Raw genomic sequence first — 20413 nt, 5'->3', positions numbered from 1 at the left:
AGGTCCTCTGAAACCTGGATATAAAACGATTTCTTTTCAATGCACCATGAGGGTCCACTGTAATGATTCAGTCACATTTGGATTGAGTAACGCACCTAAGATACCTTTTCCACTATTCCTGTCTGAATACGGAAATGTTTAACTACTCAGTTCATGCACTAACTGTGTTAAAAATTAGATTTACTATCAAGACTTTTTCTAAACTCACACAGCATTAACAGTTAACTGTAATACAGCTTCCTCAGAATGCCCAAACAGAAAATATTTTGTTCAGTCTTATGGTGGCTGTGAGAAAACAAAATACAACTAAATCTTATTTTGCCACTATTGCAAATTTTAATCTAACTTTTGACCAAACTCATACCTTTCTGCCAAAATCCTTGAGTTATAACTACTTTCAATGCTCTTAAACCACGGCTCCTACTATGGAGTTTTACAGTGCTCCTTCCTGTGTGCATCTGAATTTTTATCAAGAATTAAAGTCATGGTGTTATGATTACAAAGCTTTTTCTAGGTGACCACTGATTAAAGCCAAAGTAACAATTCAAAGATGGCTTTCTAGAGACAGGAACAAAGCAAAAGGAGCTACTAACAATTTTATTACAATCCAGAAGAAACGTGGTCTACTAGAAAGTTTCTACTAATCACAACACTTATGTCTTCCTCTCAGGACAGTCTTCAGATAACCAGAGGGGAAAGAACATTATTCAAAAGTGTGGTAGAAACCTCAGTTAACAGGCAGAAGATGAAACCTGAAGAGCATAGAATACATCTACAAATTGGGGAAGAGGGTGACCCTGGCTGGCTATTTATAAAGGACCACAGTTTCTCCTTATGGACCAATACTCTCTACAAAATCAACTGTGCCTTAATTATTGCTTATTTTAAATTACATTTTTACAGAGCTATGTAGTACCTGATACAGAAAAGCAATCACATAAGGAAGCATTTATTTGAAGTTTAACATGAAATCATACAAATAAAATGAGTCATAACACAGATAGCAAAGGACAAAGTAAAAACAAAGAAAACTAATTGGCAGCTATATACAGTTGGACACAACTGTGTCTTGTACACTAGAAAGTCTTTTACAACATAATCATCTTAGATCAACAGAAGACCAATCTTCAATGTCGTCCTGCAAGATGGGTTACTTTAACATCTCATCCTGTTTTCTCCAATGTTCTCCTTTAGTATGGCTGGTAATTGTTTTGGTGATTGCCACCCCCTCGAGATGCCTTGCCATAAGTGCTCTGTTGGCCACTGTAGTCTGCATATCCCTGTCCATATCCATAGTTCCCATAGTCAACATTTGGGGTAGAAAAAGGTGGGGAAACCTTATATACTGTTCCAAATGCCATAGGGTGGGAAATTACAGAGTGCTCATATTCCAGGCGATAATTTAAGGCTAAACGAAAAATATTGTTATGTTATGCAATCAGAAACTCTTCCAAAGTGGGCCTCTAGGCTCTGGTACAAGAGTTTAGAAACTATTTAAGTTGTGTGCGTCAATTTATTCTTAGCACCAAGCGTACTGCCTGGTGCATAGGTGCTTTGTAAATAAATAAATATATATATATATATACACACACACACACACACACACACACAATATTAATAACAAACAGCACTGTGTACCAGGCACTGTCCTAAGGACTTTATAATGTTAATTCATTCAATCCACCCAAAAATTCTATGAGGTAAGTATTGCATTACAGTGAAGCACAGAGATAATAATAGGAGGTTTGTACAAGGTCGTATAACTAGTAAGTGATCACGACAGGATTCAACCCAGGTATTCTGATGCCAGAACCCACAGGCTTAACCATTACACCAATTTGCCTTTTACTAGTGAATGAATGAATGCAGCATTAAGCCCTTTGTCATTGAGGAAGTACCATATAATGATTATGAACATGGGCTCTTAGAATAATGTTCTCAAAAGCCTCCTTTTATCATGTTACTGCTCAAAAGTCTTCAGTGGCTCCTCATCGCCTATAAAAACCAAAACTCTCACTTGTCTCCTTGTTATTCACCTTGTAGAACCTGAACCAGACCTACTCTTCCAAACTTATCTCCAGCCCTTCCAACAATAGCACCAGCCTAGCGTGCCATGCTCGTTCCTGCCTCCACACCTTTGCTTGTGCTGTTCTCACCTGGACACCCTTTTACAATGTCTCCACTCACATACTTAGGAAATTTTGTAGAGATTTCCTGCTTCAGCTCAGGTACCAATGCATTCAAGAAGCTGCTTTCTCTCAGGAAGCTGGTTTCTCTTTCCTCTGAGCGCTTCTTGTATTAGGTTGGTGCAAAAGTAATCACGTTTTTTGCCATTGAAAGTTATGGCAAAAACCTTGTCTTGTCTTTCTAATTTGGGCACATAATTATAAACTGCTTGGTGTTTTCAGTCCCATTGTTGTGTGTGTGTGTGTGTGTGTGTGTGTGTGTGTGTGTTAAAGACTTTGAGTTCAGTGAGGGCACAAATGGAGCCTCATACTTCCTTAAAAACCTCCATTAGTTCTGTGAACTTAATGGATGCTTTGCAAACTAATCCCCTGAAACTTCAGCTCCATGTCTTCCCCATAAGATACCCTTATCTTCTACCTGCATGGAATGCTTTTATTCAGTGTTTGGGAGGCGGGGGAGAGAAGACGGGATAGTGTCCATTATGTGTTCTCTACGTGTGGTTAGATGTTTTCTGCTACCATTTTCTACTTGAGGAGCTCCATAGTGTTGCAGTTAAGAACAGGGACCCTGGCACTAGCTAGTCTACCTCTTACTAGCTATGTGACCTTGGGCAAGTCACTTAACCTTTCTGAGTCTTTGTTTACTCTTCTGTTAGTTTTAGCAATGATAGTACTTACCTCAGTCTGTTTCCCGATGCATAAGTAAGTTAATATTTATAGTGTTCTTAGAACACTGCTGTATGTAAGTTGTTCAGTAAATTGTTTGGCACCCGCATGTTTTAGATTACAAACATTTTAGGGCAGGGGCTGAGGGCCATTTTCTCCTGCTCTGTACCAGGTGCTTTCCCTCAAAAAAGCTTTGTCCCAGTGGTGAGGCAGTAATCACCCCGGATGTGCCTGAGACCCCTTCCAGCCCACACAGAGAATACACTTGCCTCGTGCCAGCAGCTGTACATGATCTGGTAGATGGTGTCCGATGCCAGGTGGGGCCGGTAAAGCCTGTGGCCCTGGGAGACCTTCAGAACCACCTGGGAGTTGTCATACAAGTCATAGGGCTGCTTCCCCAGGCTGAACACCTCCCACATCAGGATCCCTGCACCACACCAAGAGGTGGCCCAGATAAAAAAGGAAGAGAGCTGTTATCAGAAAGTACAGGGTTTGTGGAGTGAGTTTCACACAACAGGTCAGGAAGGCTATGGGTCAGAGCGAGGGATCCCTAGGAAATGAGTCCCAGCGAAATGAGCAGAGCTTGGAAGGTGAGCCTGTGCCATTGCTTCTGGAGCCTGGGGTTTCTTCCTCATGTTCCCTGATGCCTGTACCTCTGTGCTTGCTGGAAAATGGGTGAATGGCAAGCGCAGCCGCAGAGGAACCGCTTGGGGCCAAGACATAATTCTTGAGCTAGTCCTGTGAAGTGTGAATTGTCAGCCTCACAGTGACAACTACCTGTGTAGTGAACCCCTGCCCCAACCCTTATGAATGAGTGGTTGATGTCCTCACCCTTTCTGTCTCTTGGCTTTGGCAGCTGCGTGCAACAATTTCATTGCACAATCAGATTACACTTCAGTGGAAATTTCAAGATAAAATCATTGACAACATTCTCCTTTCTATTGCTGCAGTGGTTCCTAATCTCATATGGGTCAGGCGCCCTTTTGGGAATCTGATGAAAGCCACTGGCCGCTTTTGGGAAAGTGAATACACAGCATTTTTGTGTTCAGTTTCAGGATGTTCACAGTCCCCCAAAACTCATCCAGGAAATTGCAGTCCCCAGGTTAAGAAATCTCAGTTCTGGTCATGGTGGTCAGCAGGGTGGCATTTGGGATCAGTTAGACATGGCCTTTGAAGTTGACTTCTGTCACTTACAGGTGGGATAAGTTTCTCAACCTCTCTCAGCCACAGGTTCTCCATCTATAAAATGGGGTATTTGCACCTCATGGACTTGCTGTGAGGATTAAATAGGATAAAACACGTAAAGCACTTAAAAGAGCACTGAGATGTTTCAAGTGCTCTCTAAATGGTGGCAATTGTGCTGTGCTGGCCAAGGTCAGAAAATTTCAACAGTCAGCCAGTTTCAAATATTTATAATAAAGCAACCTTATAAATTTTATGGCTGCTTTTTTCTTTTAAATCATACAGTCTAAAACAACCATCCAAAATAATGCAGTTTCCTCATAACTTTCTCTTTGGAAGGCTACACACTTATTTCAAAATATCTGTGGGGTTCTTTTTTGGGAATTGCTATCAGAGGCCCTGATTCATTTTGGGTATCCTCACTGGGATATATTGTTTAAGAATGAATTTAGTGTTTATAAACAGCCGGAAATTATCTGGGGCCAACTTCTATGGCATACAGTAAATAATCAAGCTGGGTAATACTATTTTTTGGTCAAAAACAAGCTGTAATTATTAAATTAGGGCATTGATTTTTTGCTATCATTTATAATTGATGCATGATTATCAAAACTAATTTTTTTTTGAGACAGCCTCTTGCTGTGTCGCCAAGGCTGGAGTGCAGTGGCACAATCTCAGCTCACTGTAAACTCTGCCTCCCAGGTTTAAGCGATTCTCGTGCCTCAGCCTCTCGAGTAGCTGGGGTTACAGGCGTGCACCACCATGCCCGGCTAATTTTTGTGTTTTTAGTAGAGACGAGTTTTTGCCATGTTGGCTGGGCTGGTCTTGAACTCCTGGCCTCAAGTGATCTGCCTGCCTCGGCCTCTCGAAGTGCTGGGATTACACGCATGAGCCACTGCACTCAGCCTCAAAATTAATTTTGACAACACGGTACAAAAGTTAATCAGTACAACATGGCATGAAGCATTCACCAAAATGCTATCTTTGTGATTTTTTTTCTTTTTCTGTGTGTATTTGATTATCTTTTTTTTTTTTTTAACAATGAACAATGCCACTTTTACAAAGGGAATAGTTAGTTTTAAAAATTGTGTCACATAGAGAAATAAATAACTAAATTTTCCCCTTTTCAAAGGCAATCTTGTAGGTGACAAGCAGTAAATCAAATTACACTTATGAACTAAGGCATGAAATAGGTCTCAGTCACATTTGGATTACTTATCCTGGGTCCATCCGACAGTGATTGAAAATAGCCTTGATATTCTCACAACATAGAAAAAATATCAGAAAATGTAGTCACAATTTAAGAATTGTTTCCCTTTTCTAATGACCTTTACTAAATTTTAATATAGATATTTTAGTAAAATAAGAGTCAGAGAACTTATCCTATAAAGGGCCACATAGCATTTTAGACTTTTTGGGACATGCAGTATCTGTGGCAACTACTCTACTCTGCTGTTGTAGCACAAAATGAGCCATAGACAATACATAAATGAATAGGCATGACTGTGTTCCAATAAAACTTTATTTACAAAAACCAACTGACCTGGTCCTGGGCTGTGGTTTGCCAATCCCAATCTAAAATATAAATTTTAACAGAGAGGAGACTACTTGAAACTAGGCACGAGTCAAAGAAAGTACCAAGTCATGTGTGGTGTTTACACTAAGAATTGGTCAGTGCAGAAGGGAATGGCTATCCCATTATTTTCATGCAGAAAATTGATGTCTTTTCAACGTTTGGGGCTTAGCAAAAACTCAGATTTAGCTTTCAATGACTCCTTTTAAAAAACTATTTGAAATCTTCACTGGAAAAACTTTCATCCCCTTTGATGTTTCTAAAGACAGGGTCTTAACTGTGTTGCCCCGGCTGGACTTGAACTTCTGGGCTCAAACAATCCTTCCACCTCAACCTCTGAGTAGATTTATCCCTTTTGATTTTATGAGAAAGTGCTAGCAGGATGTAAATTACAAAATGTGTAGAAGACATCCTAGTACCAAACCCAAGAAAATAAATCACCTTCTTCAACAGCTTTCTTCTCTTAGGCTATATGTGTAACTTTGTAAGTGTTCAAGGGCCCTTTTAAAATGGACGTTGCTACTCTTGTGGTTTCCTGTTGTGGAAGTAAGCTTATGAAACAGGGCCAGGTCGTATGTGGCCACATCCTTACCAAATGCCCATACATCTGACTTGCTGCTGTATTTGAAGTAATGAAACACCTCTGGAGCTGACCACTTGACTGGAAACTTTGTTCCGACTGAACTGACATACTGGTCATCAAGAACATACCTGCCAGGGAAAACACATCAACACAGACCTTAAGCCGTGGTGGTACAGGCTGATGAAGGACACGGAAGCCACCCAGAGTCTCAGTCGATTGCCTCAGTTTTCTGGAACTTTTGCTTCCTTTCAATGTGTGGGCTTAGCTGGAGGCTGCTTATGGTTTGTAAGCATTTAAAAAATAATATCTAACTGAATATAGCAAAACCTCAATGTAAAATGTTTGGTAAATATAGAAAAACACAAAAAAGTAAAAATAAAATCACTCAGAAACCCACCCTAAAGATAACCTGTAATTCTGTCACTCAAAATACATTTTTGTTTGTACTTTCTGATCTTATTTCCCACATATATAAGTTGAACAAAATAGGGTTTCTGTTATATTGAGATTTGCTTTTATTTTTCCTTTAATGGTATATCATGAGCATTTCCCCATATGGTTACATTTCTACTGCAGCATCATGTTTAATGGCTGAATACCATTCCCTCTTATTATTTCTTCTTATGGAAGGAATTAAACATAATTTGTTTAACCAGGTAAATTGCTTCTAATCTTCTGCTGTTATGAATAATGATGAACAAAAATATCCTATGGAGATATCAAAACCAAAATACATGTTGAAGAATGTTCACTAAACTCTTTGTTTGTAATAATGATAAAATGAAAGCAACTTCAATGTTCCCAATGTTGAGGAGTAATTAAATATATTATGGCACACTAATACAATAGAATAGCATGTAGCCATTAAAAAATGAGATAACTCTTCACCAAAATAAAAAGGTGCTCATGGTATATGGTTATGTGCAAAAGAAAGTGTGTATAATGTGATTCCATTTTTTTCTGTGTGGGAACAAGTAGTAAATGTGCATATTTGTGTATATGATTGGATACACTTAAGAATGAGGTCTGAAAGGATACCCACCAAACATCTGAGCAGTGGTTACTCCTAGCACTGAAAATGAGGGACAGATTCTGTCAGAGTAGGTAGCTAGGCAGACATGAGCAGGGCAGGAGAGGTCCCCCACCCCCAACCCAGGAATATTAGGTGACCGTCAGGTAATAGTCAGGCAGTTGTTAACCGTCTCTCTAAAATAATAATTGGTCGCACCTGGTGCCAGGGAACGGCAGTGTCCCAATAGATACAAAATACTTGAAGCTGATGATCAACAGCTTCCTGATATGATCTCTGGAGTTGGGCAACTGGGGTCAAACATGCGCAATAAGAGGCAAAATGATGGCGTTTAACTGGTATATGACCTTCCTCTAAGAATACTCGACTGGTAAAAGAAAAATGCCTCAAATGAGCATGCGCACAACCTAAGTGAACACACTGTGCGTGCGGCCCCTCCCAAGTGCTGGCAGGCTACTGCTCATGCAGACAGCCCACCCCAAGGGAAGAATCAGGGGAGAAAAGATGCAAACTTTGGAATTATGCCAATGTATGAAACCCTAAGTCAAGGGCCAAGTAGGGCAGTTGGATCTCTCAAGTTGCCCTCTTGGCCCTCTTCCAAGTGTACTTTACTTCCTTTCCTTCCTGCTCTAAAACTTTTTAATAAACTCTCACTCCTGCTCAAAAACTTGCCTCAGTCTCTCTCTCTGCCTTATGCCCCTCAGATGAATCCTTTCCTTTGAGGAGGCAAGAATTGAGTTGCTGCAGACCTTTACGGATTCACTGCTGCTAACAATTCTACTTTTTACTTTATACACTACTGCTATTTTTCTTATAATATGTACATATTATTTATAGTATTAATAAAAGAGAACATCATATATTTGCCCACAAAAACCACAACAAAAACAAACACATAATGACTCTTAATTAGAGAAAATAGAACAACAGGAGTTATGGCAATTGGAATTTTGGATATAATTTACATACCAAATGTTTTAGAGATCTCACTGTAATTTAAAATAGCTGGCTGGGAAGATCATTCTTCTAAATATTAACAATAATATTAATAAACTACACTTTCATAGGATTACATACAGTACATTCCATACTTTTCTCCCCAGAACCCCTCAGCTCCCCAGACACTACCAGATACCCAGACACTACCCTGGCACTCCTGGTTTGGGGATGCTCGTGGCTTAAACCTTCCTTCAGGCTAGTAGGAGCAAATGAAGTCACAGGCACCTAATTGATGTGGCCACAGAGCTTCATAACCAACAGGGCTGGTACATGGCTTCCAGGATCTCTTACTCAGAGCAAGATCTCTTTTTCTTTGGATCTTTTTTTGGAAAAGTCTCCCTTTTCCAAAGCTACAGAGAACGTGAAAGCAGGTTCCCTGGATGCTGGCATAACAGCCAATATTCTTGCTTTTAGAGTAAAGGTGGGGATCAGTTCCCTTGACCTGGGAGCTTCTCCCTGCTTTAAGAACCTGTCAGCAGATTTTTTTTTCTTGCTCTTGAGAAAGCTACACGTTTGGAGTGTCAGTGTAGGGGACTCAGTGTATGGTGGTTGGAGTGACGGTAGCTAGTACACAGCTAAAAGGTCATCTTGCCAATATTTAGGGCTCCCAGAGGAATTACCATAGCTTCCACGGTATTTGCCACCAGGGTCAAAAAGCATCCCCTAACACTGAATTTTGGAGAAGACACTTAAAAAACAGATCCTCCTATGGCATTTTAGGGCAATGTTTGCTAAGTATTAACCTGGCGTTGGTCAACTCTTCAGATCTCTTTTAAACTGCATTATTCACCTTCAGAATTACATACTGAGTCAGCACAACTTTATAGTTACATTTTTTCTCAATGTCAGGGATATCTACTTACCCTCTAGACTAAACTGTGGTCATTTTGAGAGCACGGACTATCCTATTCATATCAGTATCTCCTGCAGGACTGAGGTATTCAGTAGGCACTCAATAAATGTTGAATAGAAAGGTTAATGTGTATGTCTTCATTTTCTTTGCAAAACTATGAAAATTTGCTCTGAGGCTTAAATAGTATTAGGATACAGGATTAAGGTAAAAGAAGACTTTAAAAAAATGATCGTAATCAAAATAATTGTTCCACATCGTTAAGTGCTGGTAGAATGCCCATCAAGAGAATCTCAGAGTCTAGTTTTATGCCTTACTTGGTGATGCAGAAAATCTAATTATGTGACAACAAAAATTTTCCTAGTGTGAATGCTCTACCCGTTTGAACATCAGGTTTTTTTTTTAATGACAGACAAAAAGAGCTAGCAGATCCTTGATTGAGTCAAAAAATTATAAATATTTATCCATTCTTTTTTAATGGCTGAGTAGTACTCCAAAATGCTTGAGGGGATGGATACCCCATTCTCCATGATGCGATTATTTCACATTGCATGCCTGTATCAAAACATCACATGTACCCCATAAATATGTACACCTACTATGTACCCACAAAAATTAAAAATAAAAAAATTTAAAAGAAAGTAAAAAATCCAATAATGTGGCTGTAACATATTGTATTTAAATTTAGGATCTTTCGTGGAATTTATTTAGAAGTTTAGAAAGTATCAGATTGTTGAAAGAACTAAAAGTGACTTCAGATAATTTCTGAAGAACAATCCCATCTTATAAGTAAAGGAATGAGATGAAACATGTTTCACAGGTAGTTAGAGGCAATATGGGAGGGACTTAGGTTTCTAAGCCCCCAATTCAGAGCACCTTCTATATCCCCACAAGGCCTTCAATTATGATGGTGTTCAAATGTGAATGGAAATCCCCCTTTCGCTGGTTGCCCTTTTGGAATTGGCTTACCTTGTCATTCCAAAGTCGGATACTTTCACACAGAGATCTCTGTCCACCAAGCAGTTACGAGCAGCCTTTAAAGGAAAAACAAAATCACCAAGTAGTGAAAGTGACCAAGAATCTCCTGACATTTTCCTCCTCTTCAGTAGAATTCTCAGCAAAATCTAAGATTAACTAGCACAACCCCCAAATGCTCTAAAGTTGTCTTTTCTTTCCTTTGCAATTTTCAATTTTTCAAAATAAAAATGTTCTCCCATGAGTACTTTCAACCAAGCATCCATCCTTGTCAAACAACATGAAAAGGTATTACACTTTAAACACAGAACCTTAGCTTATCAAGGAAAGATGAGAAATTTCTAGAATCTCCCTTTCCACCACCAGATACCGTGCATTCACAGATGCTTTGAAGGCATAAACGCTGCACCTGTGACTTAGGGAACATGCTGGCCTAGTGTGAATGCAGGTCTACTGTTGAGCGCAAGAAAATCTCTAAAGATAAATCCCAGCGAATACCAAACACAGCACTCCCCACTCTCATTCTGATCCAAAGACACACAAATTCTATTTTCTTTTTTTTTTCATTTTCAGTTATTGTATCAAATGGCTGCTTTAGCACTAAGCCCTTCCTGAAATAAAGGTCAACTTGGGTTTAATGGTTTTGAGAGACACTAAACTGGCAAAAGTCTTTCCTTTACATCTGTTCTCCTTCGTACCACAACACAGCTATGTAGACCTTAACAGCTTATTTTATTCTCACTGTTCTTTCCATACTTCAAATATTTTTACATTGATTTTTGTAAAAATGTCATTTGCTTAAACAAGTCACAAGTGAGCAAAGTAAAAGTGATGGTGCTCTTCTTGCCTTCCCTACCAGTGACCCCATCTCCAGAAGTGGGAGCCATGGACTGCTTTCCTTTCTTTGAAATTCCAATGGCTTTGCTTACCAAGTCCCGATGTATGAATTGGTGGCTCTCCAAGAAGGCCATGCCTTCACAGACGTCGTAGCACATTTCTAAGAGCTGGGAAGGTTCAAGTCCTTTTCCGTGACTCCTCAGGTAATTCAGCAAGCAGCCATTGCTTATATATTCAGTCACTATGTATATGGGGTATTCCTTTGAACACACTCCATAGAATTTAACCAGCTTGGGATGGCTGAGTTTCCTGGAAATAACAGATTTTCAAAGTTCAGTGCTCCACACTCCATTTTCTACATGTACTGAAAAAGAGTTGCTCTCAGACTTCTGTTTGTTTTAATTCCCACCCCCACCCCCTTTCACTTGAACAGAGAAAGAGAGGGAAAAGTTTAGGATCTTATATTTCAAGCACAATTATCTTTGGAGGCAAAAAAAAATTTCTGCCTCATATCAGACATTGGTGACTTCAGCAGCAATTTAGCAGTTTGTGAATGCTGTATTCAACTTTCCTACAGAGAATCAGGGTAGCAATGGTCTGTTGCACTGGAAACCCTGTTTAGTCTCATGGCATCCTGGGAACGTCCATGACTTATTTAGAGGAAGCCACACCCTAAGAACAATCATTTCTCTTTAACTTTCACATCTAAATATTTCATTCTAAAAAAGTATATTAGAATACGAAGGATGTAGGCTAAATGAAGTCAGATGAGGTTTGATTTTTTTTCTTTTTTAAAAAAGTTATTTTACATTATTGTTTTCATTATTTTTGAATAATAAATTTATAAAATACTAACCATATGATGTAGCACTTCTGGTAGGTCATGATGGTATGGACACTCAGTTTTTTTTTAGTGAGATAATTTTCATTTTATTATGGCAGATGGTTTTACCGTACCTCTTCCCAGCACCCTTTTTAAAATGATAAAGTTAAGTAGAAGAAAATGGAGCGTAATGTAGCTATGGGCTATTTATTTAGTAATCAGATATTCCAGATGGAAGTGTTTAATCTTGCGAATTGAAGAGTCCTTTAGTATTTCTTATTAATTTAAGTAATATCAACCTTAAATTTTGTACTAGCCTAGAGCTTAAAAGAAATCAAGCAAACCTTCTTGTAAAGTGTGATTCTTCTACCTTAATTACCTTTCTCATGATATCTTTTCTCACCTATCTTGTTTTTTTTTTTATAGAGAAAGAACTTTATTTTAAAGTCGATTAGATTAGATATTCTAAAATCATTTTTTTTCTTTTTTTTTTTTGGTTTCTTTTATTTATTTATTTTTATTTTTTTATTTTTTTATTTTATTTTTTATTTTTTATTATTATTACTATTATTATTATTATACTTTAGGCTCTATGGTACATGTGCGCAACATGCAGGTAAGTTACATATGTATACATGTGCCATGCTGGTGCGCTGCACCCACCAACTCGTCATCTAGCATTAGGTATATCTCCCAATGCTATCCCTCCCCCCTCCCCCCACCCCACAACAGTCCCTGAAGTCTGATGTTCCCCTTCCTGTGTCCATGTGTTTTCATTGTTCAGTTCCCACCTATGAGTGAGAATATGCGGTGTTTGGTTTTTTGTTCTTGCGATAGTTTACTGAGAATGATGATTTCCAATTTCATCCATGTCCCTACAAAGGACACGAACTCATCATTTTTTATGGCTGCATAGTATTCCATGGTGTATATGTGCCACATTTTCTTAATCCAGTCTATCATTGTTGGACATTTGGGTTGGTTCCAAGTCTTTGCTATTGTGAATAATGCTGCAATAAACATACGTGTGCATGTGTCTTTATAGCAGCATGATTTATAGTCCTTTGGGTATATACCCAGTAATGGGATGGCTGGGTCAAATGGAATTTCTAGTTCTAGATCCCTGAGGAATCACCACACTGACTTCCACAAGGGTTCAACTAGTTTACAGTCCCACCAACAGTGTAAAAGTGTTCCTATTTCTCCACATCCTCTCCAGCACCTGTTGTTTCCTGACTTTTTAATGATTGCCATTCTAACTGGTGTGAGATGGTATCTCATTGTGGTTTTGATTTGCATTTCTCTGATGGCCAGTGATGTTGAGCATTTTTTCATGTGTTTTTTGGCTGCATAAATGTCTTCTTTTGAGAAGTGTCTGTTCATGTCCTTCGCCCACTTTTTGATGGGGTTGTTTGTTTTTTTCTTGTAAATTTGTTGGAGTTCATTGTAGATTCTGGATATTAGCCCTTTGTCAGACGAGTAGGTTGCGAAAATTTTCTCCCATTTTGTAGGTTGCCTGTTCACTCTGATGGTAGTTTCCTTTGCTGTGCAGAAGCTCTTGAGTTTAATTAGATCCCATGTGTCAATTTTGGCTTTTGTTGCCATTGCTTTTGGTGTTTTAGACATGAAGTCCTTGCCCATGCCTATGTCCTGAATGGTAATGCCTAGGTTTTCTTCTAGGGTTTTTATGGTTTTAGGTCTAACATTTAAGTCTTTAATCCATCTTGAATTGATTTTTGTATAAGGTGTAAGGAAGGGATCCAGTTTCAGCTTTCTACATATGGCTAGCCAGTTTTCCCAGCACCATTTATTAAATAGGGAATCCTTTCCCCATTTCTTGTTTTTGTCAGATTTGTCAAAGATCAGATAGTTGTAGATATGTGGCATTATTTCTGAGGGCTCTGTTCTGTTCCATTGATCTATATCTCTGTTTTGGTACCAGTACCATGCTGTTTTGGTTACTGTAGCCTTGTAGTATAGTTTGAAGTCAGGTAGTGTGATGCCTCCAGCTTTGTTCTTTTGGCTTAGGATTGACTTGGCGATGCGGGCTCTTTTTTGGTTCCATATGAACTTTAAAGTAGTTTTTTCCAATTCTGTGAAGAAAGTCATTGGTAACTTGATGGGGATGGCATTGAATCTGTAAATTACCTTGGGAAGGATGGCCATTTTCATGATATTGATTCTTCCTACCCATGAGCATGGAATGTTCTTCCATTTGTTTGTATCCTCTTTTATTTCCTTGAGCAGTGGTTTGTAGTTCTCCTTGAAGAGGTCCTTCACATCCCTTGTAAGTTGGATTCCTAGGTATTTTATTCTCTTTGAAGCAATTGTGAATGGGAGTTCACTCATGATTTGGCTCTCTGTTTGTCTGTTATTGATGTATAAGAATGCTTGTGATTTCTGTACATTGATTTTGTATCCTGAGACTTTGCTGAAGTTGCTTATCAGCTTAAGGAGATTTTGGGCTGAGACAGTGGGGTTTTCTAGATATACTATCATGTCATCTTTTTTTCCATTTGTGAGATGCACAGGTTAAGCTAAATGTCTAGCGGAGTCTCTAGCAGTGTGCTGCCATATCACCTTTACTTCTCCAGACAGGCTCCCGAACTGCTGCTTTACTGTTTTTACTGTCCTCACGGTTAAGCATAAAGCCTTTTGAAAGTACTTAGCAACTCCAATTACTCTGTCTTCCCTGTTCTACATTGTATTTCAGTGAATTTGAACACATTTTTGGATTGACATGTACTTTACTCTTAGATTCTGAGCTGACTCTGAGTGATCCATTGTACAAACAAACAGTGCATTAGTGTAGTTGTTAATGAGTTTGGAGGTATTAGCCTTTTTGGGGAGATTAGCCTTTTGTCTATAATATGAATTACAAATAATTTTGCCCAGTTTGTCATTTGTCTTTTAGTTTGCATAGGGTTTTTATTTTGTTTTGTTGCCACGCAGAAGTTGATTTTTAAATTTTATTTTTATTTTTTTATTATGCTTTAAGTTCTGGGATACATGTACAGAACGTGCAGGTTTGTTACATATATATACATGTGCCATGGTGGTTTGCTGCACCCATCAACCCGTCATCTTCATTAGGTATTTCTCCTAATGCTATCTTTCCCCTAACCCCCCACCCCCCAACAGGCCCCAGTGTGTGATGTTCCCCTCCCTGTGTCCATCTGTTCTCATTGTTCAACTCCCACTTATGAGTGAGAGCATGCTGTGTTTGGTTTTCTGTTCCTGTGTTAGTTTGCTGAGAATGATGGTTTCCAGCTTCATCCATGTCCTTGCAAAGGACATGAACTCATTCTTTTTATGTCTGCATAGTATTCCATGGTGTATATGTGCCACATTTTCTTTATCCAGTCTAACATTGATGGGCATTTGAGTTGGTTCCAAGTCTTTGCTATTGTGAACAGTGCTGCAATACACATATGTGTGCATGTGTCTTTATAGTAGAATGATTTATAATCCTTTGAATATATACCCAGTACTGGGATTGCTGGGTCAAATGATATTTCTGGTTCTAGATCCTTGAGGAATCACCACACTGTCTTCCACAGTGGTTGAACTAATTTACACTCCCACCAACAGTGTAAAAGCATTCCTATTTCTCTACATCCTCTCCAGCATCTGTTGTTTCCTGGCTTTTTAATGATTGCCATTCTAAATGGTGTGAAATGGTCTCTCATTGTGGTTTTGATTTGCGTTTCTCTAATGACAAGTGATGATGAGCTTTTTTTCATACGTTTGTTGTCTGCATAAATGTCTTCTTTTGAGAAGGGACACTCAGTTTTTACAAGCTCATTAACTTGTTCTTATATGATTAATCTAATTTTAACAATTTACAGGATTATTCTGTAATGTTCAAATGTGTAAAGAAATCTAAATTTAACATGTGAAGTTTTAAATATTTTAATAAGAATTTATTAAATTTTTAGTTATTTTCTTCCTTCTTAGTTTAACTATAGGGACAATGCTTATCACGTCACTCAAGGTGATGAGCTTGGGAGTATTTATCTTTTAGCGGTTTTGGAGATCTGCATGGTACTCAACACTGCTCCCTTCAAAGGGAAGGCTTGTGATGGCACAAAGGTCCATCACCAAATAAAGAAATATTCTTTGAACAAATTCAGTCACTGCCCAGGCGGCTCAAGGTGGGGGCACCATATTAACTGATATTCCCCACATGATAGGCTTCAGCTTGACCCCTACATTTGGGATTAGACTTTTTCCCATTGTGGCACAGTTTGACATCTTTCTTTATGATTAGGTGATGTTTTTTAATGACTTCTTGTGATTTTTTTTTATGGATACCAGCTTGGTAATGGCAAAAATATGTTTTAAAGTTATACCAAGACACAGAGGTTACATCATGAGCCTGTAACCATGAGAAAAATCTGGCAGAAAGTTTCCACCAGATTTTCCTGTCCTACAAAAGGAGAATATCAGGGGCCCCCTTCCCAGTTTTATGACAGTCCAATCGCTGAAGGCAGAACCAGTTACATAATTGCAGGCACCAATGCAAAATGAAAATGCAGGAATCCTTGTTTAAAAAATCACGAAGTATTATTTCAAGATGGCAACAGCAGAGCATTAAACCAAGCACAGGGCCCTTCTGGGTACTGGGGGCCCTTGCAACTGTGCAGATCTCATATGCCCATGAAGCCAGCTAGGGCCAAAGGCCTATATTCACATAGCATCTCTGTTTCCATATAATTTTGCAATTATGGTAAAAGTGATTGTTCTGACTTTCTTAGTTCCTTTGGTCTTCATAAAAGAATGACTAAAGAAATGGACCCTAGAATGTCTGCCTGGGTTTGTTTCTCTGCTTTTCCACTTTTACTAGCTTGCTGACTCTGGACAAGTTATTCAACATTTCTGTGCTTCGGTTTCCTGTAAATCTAAGATAACGATGGTACAACCCTCACAGGTTTCTTATGGGGATTAAGTGAGTTAATATTTGTAAAGTGTTTAGAGAAATGCCTGTAAACACACTGTACAGTATAACTGTTTAAGTAAAAATTTAAAAAGTGCTCTCAATCTCTAGCAGGCTAGGAATTTTTTATTTCAACTATTTTTGACCAGAGAACTACTATAACATCATTTTTCATACCATACTGTTTGATTCTCTAAAAGTAGAGTGACCAACTGTCCTGGTTTGCCTGGGGCTGAGAGGTTTCCTAGGACACAGGACTTTCAGTGCTAAAACCTCCCAGACCTCAGCAAACCTGAATGGTGGCCACTCTACAAAGTCTGATTTACTATGTTGACAAGAGAGGGAGAATTATATACAACTGAAAGAGAGAGGGACAGAGAGGGAGAGAGAGGGAGAGGGAGAGAGAAAGAGAGAGAGGGGGAAAGAGAGAGAGAGAGAGAAGACACAGAGGGAAAGAGAACACATATGTATTGCCAATAATTGAAGGCCGTTGTGCTGGGAGCTGAGACACATTAGGAAGAGTATTAGACTGTATTGAAGGTACCAAGAAGGAAAAGGATATTGTTGGCAGAGCATTAGTTTTCAGTACTGCATTAGTTCTGGGTGGTAGCCCCACTCTGTTCTTCATCCCACCATGCACCTCCCCACAGGGCAAGGAGGCCACAGGGCCAAGGAGGCATGCCTACTCCGACCCTATATGTCCCTTTCTTTCTCTGCCACCCTTAGAGCACCAGGACTCTGAAATCACCCGACCATGTAGTCCTGAGGCCTCTTTCAGGACCTGTGCTGACTCTTCCTTAAGGGGTCTGTCCACTTAAGGGTAAAGCACGCTAACCCTAGCCAAGATCATTAGCCACTAGATAATTGTTTGCAGGAGACAAAGAGGGAGCTTGTGTGTACTGAATGCTGTGTCTGCACATAACTACTGAGGCCCCTTATAGTTCAGGACGGAGTTGGGTGTGAGGGGAGAAGCAAGAGGGGAGTTTGGAAGACCACAGGCCAGAGGCTGGTTTCTTTGTAGAGTCTTGGGAATTCTCAATTTGAATATGGCCTTTCAGGTTGTTATGAAGGTATATTTGTCAAAGTAGGAACATAAGACTGATTTGATTTAATAGTCTGTTAGTTCAATTTATAACTTCTAAATACTTATGTCTATGATACAGTATGTGGACTTTTGCTCTAGGCCTTGCAAAGTTAACAGCAGGCCTATTAGTGCTAATGCCCTCCCATGATGAGAGCTAAACAGCCATTCCTTGGGAAAAACTTACATCATAGTCTGGGCCTCCTGAAAGAATTCATCTTCTGACATGGAGCCCTCCTTGATCATCTTAACAGCAACATCATACTGCCCCTTCCACTTGCCCAGCTGGACCACTCCAAACTGGCCACTTCCCAGCTCCTTCAACAAGGTAATCTCTTCTCTTTTCAGTTCCCAGATTCCTAACAAGGCAAGACAGACATTCTTTAGGATGAGCATAGAAAGCTTTGGGGCTAACAGCTTCCCAAGTGATTTCTTCTCCAATGGGAGTTTCACAGTGACAATATAAACAAGACTTTTTATTTTAAGTTGATAAATTAAAAAAAAAACCCGCTTAGTGATGTGGTTTTGTGGCTATGTGATAATGGCACCAGGGCAACACTATTCTTGAAGTAGCTACAGTTATTTGACAAGAAGGCTCAGAGTAAAAACAATTTGCCAACCAGAGGCATCTTGGAGAGGCTCAGCGTCAAAATGTACTCGATGTCCTTAGATTGGTAAAACATTGTTAGATTTTTTTTAATAAAAAATTGAACTGTGATCGCAGTGGATGTGGTCGTCCTAACACTCAAGGTTGAATACTGGCTCTGCTCAGTGGGCACAAAATCCAGGAAAAAGAAAGGACAGACAATGGGGTGCTGGAGGCTAATAATGGTGTCTGATAAGAAAACAAATTGATGATCTTCTTGGTGATTCTAGAAGCTTACAGATTTAAGTTGAGAGGACAGATTTTTTTTTTTTTTTAAAGAAAATCCTTCCTGATACAATCTAAACAGAGGCCTCCTTCCTGTCTTTCCTCCTTTTTTTTTTTTTTTTTTGCCAGTAAATTCACCATACATTTCAATAAAAAACGATGGAAAATGGAGTTTAAGAGCCCAAGAATGTATCCATACCATTTCCCAGGGACACAGAGTCAGGGACCTTGTCGGCCTTTGTTGACACAGGGTGGCGGAGCCGTGTGATCATGCCTGCAATGGAATCAGCATCATATCATCACATCATTATATCATATCCCATCACATTACGTAACATTGGTTCACAACTAGTCTCTCTCCAAAGTGGCTGAAAAAGCAGAGTTCAGAATGTTGTAATGCAGAGAGAGAATTCATTCATGTTGTAATTGTGCTTAACTTGACTAATTAGCTTAATGCAAAGGGAAAATTAAATGAATAAAACACTGTATGTGATTTTTAAAAATCCCATAGAAATTAATTGCATGATGGAATCTTTTAAAATTCTCCCCCTTCTTTTTTGCTATCTCTTTACAATCTTATACTTAAAATATGTATACACACAGCACATACATTTGACAAAAAATTCAAAAAATACAGAAGGGTAAAAAATAATAAGCCATCTGAATTTTTAAAAACTGAACCTATTACTAAGCTTCATTAAGTGGTCAAGTCATTTTAATTGTTTATATTTAGTTATGGTAAAACTGGGTTAAAATAATTATAAAATTTAATAGTGGCTTGAAAGAACCCATTAAAAATATATGTATATATGTTTTTTGCTTTAAATGTGGAATGCTCTCCAAGTCAAGGGACCTATCACACATGTACTTTTCCCCTCCTTCCTTTTTCTATATATTTGTCTGGTTTTTATATGAGTGGTCTCCAAACTTTTAAAATCCTTCACTTTTATCTTTTTTTCTTGTTTCTCTGCTTGATAAAAATCCTTCACCTTTAATCAACTAAATTAATTAATTAAAATGTAAAAATTAGTACATTTCTATAAAATATATATTTGGTGTGAATTATAAAAATAAACTCACAAACAGAAAATGTAAGAGAATGAGATAAAAATCCAAATATAAATAAACATCTTAATATTTCCTTCTGATATCCTGTGAAGTTTCCTGTGCATCCTCTGCAGTGGAATCATTTGACTTAGAGATGTCTCTTTGTGCAATACCTTTTACAAAAGGTACTTCTGAGGTACTACAGGTTAAAATAAACAATTGAGGAAATTGGGGCAAAGGAAAAACAACAGTAAGAGCCAAAATGAAAGCCAGAAGTGAGGCCAATTCACCTACATGCATGCAATCAAGTCATATAAAGTAGCGCAAATTAAGTGCTGAGCTTATGGCTTATTTTTACTCACTGTTGGAAATTCACCCAGCCACTGCTCTTAAGTGGCACTATTCTAGAAAACAGAGGGTATTTCTAGATGTATTTCCACCGGTTGATTAGGCAAAAATTAGAAGACTAATAGCACCCAGGGTTGGTGAGGATGAAAGAAAATGTTGTTAGTAGGATTGTACATTTCTGAAAAGCAGTTGGCAATCTGTACATTTTAAGTATTCTTAGCCTTTGTCTCAGAAATTCCATTTCTAGGGATTTGGCTATAGAACCACTCATATAGGTGGACAGAGCTATGCATGCAGAATTGTGCACTGAAACATCCATTATAATGTGAAAATACTGGACGTGATCCAACTGCTAATCAACAGAGGGCTAGGTGAATAAATTATGGGGTAACTATGATAGAATTCTACGCAGCTGTTAAATAGACC

At 38.7% G+C, this 20413-nt stretch overlaps 1 protein-coding gene across 3 annotated transcripts in view; it reads right to left on the bottom strand.

The window, feature by feature from the left end:
• BMX (BMX non-receptor tyrosine kinase) overlaps nucleotides 1–20413 on the bottom strand; it is a 57798-nt gene that overhangs the window by 3386 nt on the left and 33999 nt on the right. For all 3 annotated transcript variants that reach the window (XM_054471963.1, XM_054471964.1, XM_054471965.1), the window contains 6 exons: nucleotides 18792–18866; nucleotides 17909–18080; nucleotides 10974–11190; nucleotides 10039–10103; nucleotides 6200–6318; nucleotides 3122–3279 (listed from right to left, as the gene is read on the bottom strand). In XM_054471963.1, the coding sequence (XP_054327938.1) occupies nucleotides 3122–3279; nucleotides 6200–6318; nucleotides 10039–10103; nucleotides 10974–11190; nucleotides 17909–18080; nucleotides 18792–18866 (806 nt within the window). The remainder of the gene's footprint in view (nucleotides 1–3121; nucleotides 3280–6199; nucleotides 6319–10038; nucleotides 10104–10973; nucleotides 11191–17908; nucleotides 18081–18791; nucleotides 18867–20413) is intronic.

This window comes from Pongo pygmaeus, chromosome X, assembly GCF_028885625.2.
Source record: "Pongo pygmaeus isolate AG05252 chromosome X, NHGRI_mPonPyg2-v2.0_pri, whole genome shotgun sequence".
Taxonomy (NCBI): domain Eukaryota; kingdom Metazoa; phylum Chordata; class Mammalia; order Primates; family Hominidae; genus Pongo; species Pongo pygmaeus.
This window is presented reverse-complemented; position numbering and strand designations above follow the sequence as displayed.